At 33.2% G+C, this 9,005-nt stretch overlaps 1 protein-coding gene and 1 long non-coding RNA gene across 2 annotated transcripts; one reads left to right on the forward strand and one right to left on the reverse strand.

Annotated features, from left to right (window-relative positions):
- Window positions 1-249: 249 nt before the first annotated feature.
- Window positions 250-2,563, reverse strand: LOC124915613 (ATP synthase subunit d, mitochondrial-like). Its single transcript, XM_047456371.1, has 5 exons — window positions 2,379-2,563; window positions 1,706-1,787; window positions 1,378-1,442; window positions 644-730; window positions 250-565 (listed from the first exon to the last, which is right to left on the reverse strand). The coding sequence occupies exons 1-5, from the start codon at window positions 2,544-2,546 to the stop codon at window positions 464-466; spliced, it is 504 nt and encodes a 167-aa protein (XP_047312327.1). The 5' UTR covers window positions 2,547-2,563; the 3' UTR covers window positions 250-463.
- Window positions 2,564-3,205: 642 nt separating this feature from the next.
- On the forward strand, window positions 3,206-3,763 carry LOC124914055. Its single transcript, XR_007096798.1, has 3 exons — window positions 3,206-3,431; window positions 3,532-3,621; window positions 3,740-3,763. It is a non-coding gene; the product is annotated as an uncharacterized LOC124914055 (long non-coding RNA).
- The last annotated feature ends 5,242 nt before the right edge of the window (window positions 3,764-9,005 follow it).

Genomic DNA, 9,005 nt, shown 5'->3' on the forward strand with positions numbered 1-9,005 from the left:
GAATGAGATTTTGGTTGATCATCCTATTAAATGTATAATCAACATTATGAATTAGAAGGGAGTCTAGGAGGTTAGCAAGTATATAATCTGAATTCATCACGAACACGATTTATTGGTGAAGTCTTTCTTTTTAGTGATACTGAATGATTTTTTTTTATAGCACATCACAATCATGACATTCACTTCAATTTAATATGTTTAAGTGAAAATCAAAACTTAACCCAGTCATTCAACGGGAGCTTTTATTAATTGTGCCAAAATCAATCAAACAAATTCTCATTCATTTACAACATTAGTTTTTTGTAACAGAGTACACAAGAACTCACAAAAAGGGCAGGAGTGCAGCACTGCATATAAACTTTGACCTCTGAGGGGGTCGTCGGGTCAGGCAAAACAAGTGGCTTTTTTCATTTGTTATTGTAGAAGAACGAAGAGAATAAAATAGGGCGTTTCAATGAATGCATCAGAAACCCCAGTAATCATTTCGGATCTCATCATCAAATTTCTTCTTCATTTCAGGGTGCTTCTCAAGGTATTCATCTGCTGTCATGGTGCTTATCTTTTTATGTCAAGTAATTGTCAAAAGGATTTTAATACATATTTCACGGCAGAATCAATCTCACAGCAGATGATATCAGGTTACCTTCAACTCTTGAACTTCAATGACTTCTTTCTCTAGTCTCTCCGATTCCTTCAGCGAATCTTGCTCTGCTTGTTTCAGTTCCACTAACTGAAATTCAAAAAACATACTCCTTTTAAGCATCTCAACCAGCTCCCATCAACTGATCTTGTAGATAAAGATTTTTAACATTTCCATACCTAAAGGAGATAGATGGAGTGTGAGATAGACTTTAGTTGACTAGGATGGTGTGATGATCTTAAGGAGATAGAGGAGACTTAATAGTAAAGAAAATAACAAGGGATGAGATTTAATAGTAAAGAAGATAACAAGGGACGAGACTAAGAGAATTCATGAGATACCTTGGTTGAAAATAAGAAGAGAAGGCATAATAGGGAGTACCCTTACTATATAGAACATGACGTAACTGAGTACAGAATCTAATTTGTTATCTAGTGGCGAGCTGGCTTTAAGAATGGTGTATTTAAGTTTAGGTAAAGAATGTGGAAGTCATGATAGTTTGAGGGAAAATTTGGGATTTAAACTTTAATATATGTCAATAATTGTATGCTCTTCTATGAAGTGAATGAAAATGTATATAAAGCTTATTGAACTACTCATGGGTTACTTAAAAAAAGAATGAAATATGTTAAGGAAACTCTAGCAACCACAGGTTCAGATAAACGAATAGAAAGAGGTTAAAAATTCGGACATTGCAAGAAATGAACACCTAAGAGAAAGGTAATAAATGCTCTCACCAGGGCATCAAATTTGGGTTTATACTGAGGAGTGACATTGTCCACATACTTTGGAATTTCGATGCCTACAGCACATTATAAAAAGTGTCAATCAATAACAATCAAATCATAATATTCAATACTATGCAAATGATGGAGAGAAAATTGAGATAAATGGAAAACATAAGAGGTGACCTCATGAATAAATTTTCATACAAGGCCTATGTTTCGAGCTTAGATATTAGTGAAGAAACATATGAGATTTAGTCAATAAGAGTTAATCACTAATAAGAACAACAGAAGCTAAGGTATTTGTAACATGGCGAAACAAATAAATCAATTTACATACTATCGTAGGCCTCTTTGTACATATCAACCAAACGTGAGCCAATTCCTTTCCTATAATACTCCCAGTCAACAGGTTCTGGCTCCTGCATTTTAGAAAGCAAACAGTCATAAAGGAAACGAGACTTAAAGGCTCACAAGCAAGGGGAAACCTATTACTAAACCAAACTGGGCTGCATATTATCTTCTAACCAAGCAGGAGATGAAGATCACCAACAAACATAAGAATAAGAACATAGCAGGTCCTAGATCTGAAATCACGAATATAAGTAATGGACCAAATAATGTAGGTTATGGCACTATGTGGTATTTTTCTTATTCCAAAGGTTAAAGATGAAAAGATTATGACAGAATGTGCCAATTTATCATTGATAAGTGTACATTTCCCCCATTTCTCTCTTATTATGCATCCAAATGGATCGTCAACATCAGCAAGGAAAGAGGAATCAATAGAATATCTCTATCTGTCTTAGGGCCAAAAGTCAGAGACCTAATCAACCGATTAAACTAACTAGTCAATGACCTCCAAAGACGAAAGCATCATCAGATGACAACACAAGCAAGTAAACAGACACACAAATCCTAGGAAATTTACTTAAACTGAAGGCGAACCAGGATAGGATCCAAATAGCGTAGAATCTCGGAAGATAGATAAAAATGACGGTTACTACTAGTACCTGACTGAACTTTGTTTGAAGAGATGTATTAACTTCATCGAAGGCACGTCTGAGATTAGCGAATTCCTTACCAGCCTCATCGGATACGATAAGCTTAGCCATGCCTTCCCAATCGATGGTCTTTCCGACCTTGAAAGTGACATCAGCAATCTTTTTCCCCACTCTCATCGTAAACTCTCTCCATCAACAAACGGGAAATTTGAGGAAATGACCCCAAAATAGGGGCTAAATGCGTTTGGTGCGGGCCCAAGTTTTTTATAGCGCTGGTGACCCCCAAATTTTTTAATGACCATTATACCCATGCGTCACGCACCCTCCAGATGCGTGACGCACCCTGAACCCTATAAAGTCATAATTTTTTTTTCATTTTCGATTCATTTTCTCTCTCATCTATGTCTTCTCCGCCGGTGAACCCTAATGGCGGAAAAAAATTTCTCTTCTTTTCATTGGTGAAGAACAGATCGAAGAGGCACCGTGGACCATTCCACTATATTCAATGGCGTAGAGCGGCGAAGAACTACTTCCAACGGCGAACTGCGGCTCCAACGGCGAACGACGACGGCCAAAAGATAAAATTTTCACTATATTTGTTGTATTCGTTTATATTTTGTGTTGATTTCGTTTACATATGATTGTTTGTGTTGATTTGTGAAGATTTTGTTTATAGAACGTCATCGATTCGTCCAGATTCGCAGGATGCGTCACGCAGGATGCGTCACGTAGCAACCTGTCTGCGCAGCAACGAACGGACCATAGAAAGAAAGCCGCAGTCAGCTATTTTTCACACATCTACAAAATCAATCCCTAAGTAATCTAAATACCCTTCTTAAACGTTTCAAAACCTAGCTTTTCTTCTACTTCAATTGCAACTGCAAAAATCCCTCTTCAATCTTATTCGTTTGATCCGATTCCTTGCTCCTTTTCCAATCTCATTCCAGTACATTACAATCAGATTGTAATCCTCAAACAAGTAAAGTATCTTTTTTAGTTTCCCTTTCGATCTGGGCTGTCGTAGGAAGAATTGAGCCGCAGTAAACTGGAGTTTTCTTTGAGGTATGCACTTACTTTTACCCTTTACTCGAATTGGTTGCTTAAGAAGACATAATTGACAAGATATTTGTTGGCCTGACATGACTTCTATAATGGCTTACAGGCTATTTGCTTGTTAATTGGGGTTGAAGATGTTTCACCGGACAAACAAGCTGATTTTCTTTCGGCATTGCTTAATCCCCTTTGCCAGCAGGTTAATAAAATATTAACTGTCCTTTTGTATAGGCCCGAGTTAATGTTACACACTTGTATCTAGTGCCTTTCTTTTTCTGATATCTGTCAAATGATGTTGTTTGATATAAAATAATTAGGTGGAGGTGTTGCTGCAAAATGCCAAACTTCACGATTCTGAAGAATCTCCTGAAAGATTGTTAACATTCAGCAAATCATCATGGCGATTAATGCCCTGAGCAAGGTGCACTTTTGTTCTTTCATCAAGTCTGAATATTTATAAAGCACATGCATGATTTTCTACCATTTTGCAACTTCTATCTATTTACCGTGCATTAGGGAATTATTACTACTTGATCAAAATAATAAATAAAGATAGAACACTTTCTTCTTTTATGGTTCCTTGTTTTCTGCTCTCTGTTATCTAAGTTGAATTTGTGGACATAGAATTGTTATATAGGGTTTGATTGCAATATTTTATTTGATGATGGGCATAACTGCTGATTGCTTGAAACTCATTATGTAATGCAGGGATTCAGTGAGTGGCTTGTGAATTCTTGATCTCATCTGAGTTCCCTTCCTGCTCATTTTAATCGGCTTTAAATTACTGAAAAATGGTGATTGTATTAAAAATGAGATGGGCATAACTGCTGATTGCTTAAATCATCTTAAAAGAAATGAGAGTTAGATGTTGTGGGTACACATGAATATGGATTTCCTGCAAATTTGTATTGCCTCTCCTTTGTACTACTCATTTTGGATTTAGTTATTACTTTAAGTTGTGGGTATTTCATTGGTTTTGTTTGGATGCAGTATAAGTCAAGACATGAAGGGAATTTGGTGGCGAAATGTTACTTTGCAAAGCATAAGCTTGTATGGGAAGTTCTTGATGGTGGTTTGAAGAATAAGATTGAAATTCAGTGATCAGATATAATATCATTAAAGAGTAATTACCCAGATGATGGACTTGGGACTTTGGATTTAGTGGTAATTAACTTGCTTCTTTTGATTGTTGTTGTTGGTTTAGTTTAGTGTTTGAATGACTCTTGAACTAATGTTGGTGAACTTTTGATTATTTTGAAGTTTTCCACATTATGAGCCTTCTCATAGTTCATTAGGTAGAGTGCAACTAATTATAGTTTGTATAGTAATTATTTTGTTGTCCTTTCATTTCATCAATTGACAAATTCTGATCATAATGCAGTAATGGACAGTCATGCAATAGAAGAATATGACTCAACCTGCTCAAAAGATGTCGAGAATAGATTCACTTGGTGAGCTGCTGGCTAATCACTTCTGATCACTTGGAAGGATGTCTCCTTTTGTGCCAATTTGAGTTTTGCTGTAAACTATGTACTGTGTATATATATAACACATTTGTTATAGATTATTCTTCATTTAAATTGGTTCAAGCATTTAATTTATTTATCTTTTTTTTATTTGTTATTTGATAAGAGAAGTGTGATTGAGGTAAATCTTTGAATTTTGAACGAAATGATTTAATGGTTTAGTTTCAAGTTATAGAGGGTTAAACAAGTCTGGATAGTTACAAATAAATTGTGATTTGTGAACCAGAAGTTGTGATTTGAGGTAAATGTAATGCTTTACAATATAAAAGTTTACAAATAAATTTTAACAGAGTTCCAAGATAGTTAAATTGTTATTATTTGAAGTTAAAATTTGTAGTAGAATATATCATTCCAACATAAAAGGCACAAACACTAAAACTGATATAAGCATAATTCAGTACAATAATGAGTAGCAGAATTGAAGCAATCAACCTTAATAGGCAGAGGGGATCATCAACAATATATGCACAAGATTTGTCTGAAACTGAATACCCCAAAATGAACCCAAGAAAATATGTGATGTTGTTGGTAGTTCACCATTCAAGAGTTCACAAAGTGTTGAAAACATTTTTCAAGTTCTAATAAAATCTCCCTATCTCTATTATAGGGACAAACCACCCTACCACCTCGGAAAGAAGTAGTCTGCAGTCCAACTCTACTCAACAACCTCCCTTACTTTCATATTGTACTCGCATTTGTTTTCGCTGAACATCCTTGCAGCTTCTGAGTTGCCAAGTGAGTTTGGGTTCGGGTCACAAAGCACCGACTGCAGAAAAAATAGAACCCTTATAAGTTTCGATGTAATTTTGATCAGATGCTATCCATGACTCATGTTGTTGTTAGCAATGTAACTAATTAGGTATAACTTTTTGTATTTTTTAGTGTGAGCTTGGTTTAGTTAGTTCCAACTTCAAAATCAAACAAACCCATACCTGGATGGAGGTAAGTATAGCAGTTACATCATAGATTGGGCTCCATTGATTTTTGAGAAAACCAAACAAATATCCAAACTGCGTGACGCACCTGCGTGACGCACCTGCGTGACGCACCTGCGTGACGCACCTGCGTGACGCACCTGCGTGACGTACCCGTATTTCGCCGCCGGTGACATTTATCTAATAAATCTCCATTCCCTAAACCCTAACAAAACAATGCGAAAGAAATAAAGGAAGGAGGAAGAATACCAGTAGTAGCGGACATCTCCTTCGCTGGGATTCCGACGTCTTCGTCGGGGGTCGTCGTCGGAGTTCGTCGTCGGGAGTTGTCTTTTTAGAGAGAAGGAAGAGAATGGAAGAATGGGAAGTGAAGAGAGAGAACAAGAAAGAAAGAACTGAGAAAAACTGGAATTTTTTTAATTATATAGTAAGGGCATTGTGGACTTTTCACAATGCCCTCAGGTGCGTCACGCAACGGGAGGGTGCGTGACGCAACGGGGGTATTTTCGGCAGAAAAATGTTTGGGGGTCACCAGCGCTATAAAAATCTTGGGCCCGCACCATCGGCTATTAGGCCTTATTTTGGGGTCATTTCCTCAAATTTCCCCAACAAACTGTTTAATTTTAAAAGGATTATTTAAAAATAAAATGTTTTTTATAGCCGCACGAAAGTGAAATTTTTTTTACAGTATTTTAAATTTTATTTCTAACCGTTTTAAGTTTGTAATCCAATTAATTATATATATATATAAATTAACTACGGTTCTCACCCTGACAATTCAAGATACTTTGAAAATTAAGTATATATATAATATTTAGTTAAAAAATTAAATTTTAAATTTTATTTTTGACCGTTTTAAGTTTGTAATCCAATTAATTATATATATATATAAATTAACTATGGTTCTCAACCTGACAATTCAAATACTTTGAAAATTAAGTATATATATAATATTTAGTTAAAAAATTGAATTTATATAATTAAAATGTTGAGTTTATCAAATTTGTGTTGAATTTAAAATATAAAATCTTATTAGTAAAGTGTTGAAGTTGGTTTTTTTAAATTACAAGTTTAAAAGATACATATAATATTTTTAATTTTAACTGTTTTAAATTTTTTTTAAGTCAACTCATAATCTGACTCAAGTATTTATTTACTTTAATATATATATATATATATATATCCAAATTAACCATATTTTTTAATCCACAAACATTTTGAAAATTAAACGTCATTTTTTATATTCATTTATATATATATATATATATATAACAAAATGGTAAGCAACTTTCAAACTAGAAGGAAGCAGGCCCAAAACAAACAAATTACATTCGTTAATGGGCTTTGATAAATCTTAAGATAAAGGGGGTGATTCATATGGTGGCCCATTTAGTAAGTTGAATTTGGGCCAATTTATATATATTTTGTTTAAATGAGAGAAAAAAAAAAGGAAAAGTGATGAAGATAAGAGTGGTTAAAAGAGGTGGTGGGTAGACGAGTAGTTAATTAGTTAAGGGTAGTGGAAGTGGTGGTCCCAAATGAATTAATTAAATAAATAAATATTATAAATAAATTTGAAGTGAGAAAAGGTGAGAAAGGGAGCAAGGGAATATCAACTTACATGACTGCACAACCACCCCCTCTCCCAACAGATTCAAATTAATAATATATGCATCTCTTCTTCATGACCAAAAGATAAGCTTATTAATAAAGTGCAATTCATTAGTGAGAAACAGAGAAACAATAAGACAAACAAATTATTATTAGTAGTAGTATAGTAGTATCTAGACAAAGAAATTGAAGGATTCAATTAATTATTTTGCATTTTAATTTCAGAATCATATCATTAATAAGTGACACTGAACAAAATTAAATTAAAATGTTAAGCTAATCTAAGCTACCTCCTACATCTACATGATCTTGTCCCACCCCTCTATTTTTTTTATTAAATGACTGACTTTTGCAAGTATCATTTCACATTCTATCTATATAATATATAAAGCCTACTGATCAGTATTTATATTATTTTATTTATTTGAATTTTAAAAATATAGTAATAGCATGACCTTATTGAATATTAATTATTTTAGTACTATTGTTGTTATTGTTAAAACTACACGAGTTTCTATTTACATTATATATAGTCTAGTCTAGTTAGTTAGATTTTTGAGGATAAGAGTGAATTTGTGTATGAATTCTTAATTAGACATTGCAGCAAGACTACGCGCAAATATGAATTAACTCGTATCTAGCTAGATAGCTAGCTAGCTAGTCAAATCCATCATCATTGTAATTAAAGGTAGCTAGGACTATATCCAATTATTTGTAACTTTATATATTTTATTCAACTCTATGACTGAACTAAACGAACTTTTAGCTAAGAATTTCAATAACAGATACAACAGATATAAGAAAATCCAATATAAATAAAGAAATACCCAGTTTACAAATTAACTCAATTTATAAGTTTATAAATAATCCATGTATATATAGCTAGCTAGATCAAATTAAATAAGCCAATTATGTACTATAATTATTAATTCATATTCTCACATTTCATATATATATATATAGTTTACCAATTAATTACCATATATATGAAAAGTATTTTATTCTTTTAAAAAAGAGACTTTTAAAATGCAAAAGTTGCGGCCAATTTATGACAGTCTTAGCTAGGTTGGATCGTTCATACTTATTATAAGGAAACCACCTGGCTAGTTATAATCAGAAATCAGCTTACTTACTTACTTAATTTATTTATTTCTTTATATAGTAATTAAGAAGACGAATATATACATGTGTACTCATAAACCTGCAAATTAAACCCGCCTCGTGAGTTAAATGAAATTAGACATAATTAATGTGAACTTTTTTTTAGAATTGATTAATAAAAGTGTAACGAGTTCGCTGTTATATTTACAAATATATATATATATATATATATATATATATATATATATATATATATATATATATATATATATATATATATATAATCCTAATTTTTAAAATTTTCGGATTGCCGGGTCGAGAGCGGTTGTTAATTTGGATATATGTGAGGCTAAATGGATACTTAAGTCGGAATGTGAGTTGAACTACCATAAACATTTTTACCGGTTCCA

Source organism: Impatiens glandulifera, chromosome 9 (genome assembly GCF_907164915.1).
Source record: "Impatiens glandulifera chromosome 9, dImpGla2.1, whole genome shotgun sequence".
Classification (NCBI taxonomy): domain Eukaryota; kingdom Viridiplantae; phylum Streptophyta; class Magnoliopsida; order Ericales; family Balsaminaceae; genus Impatiens; species Impatiens glandulifera.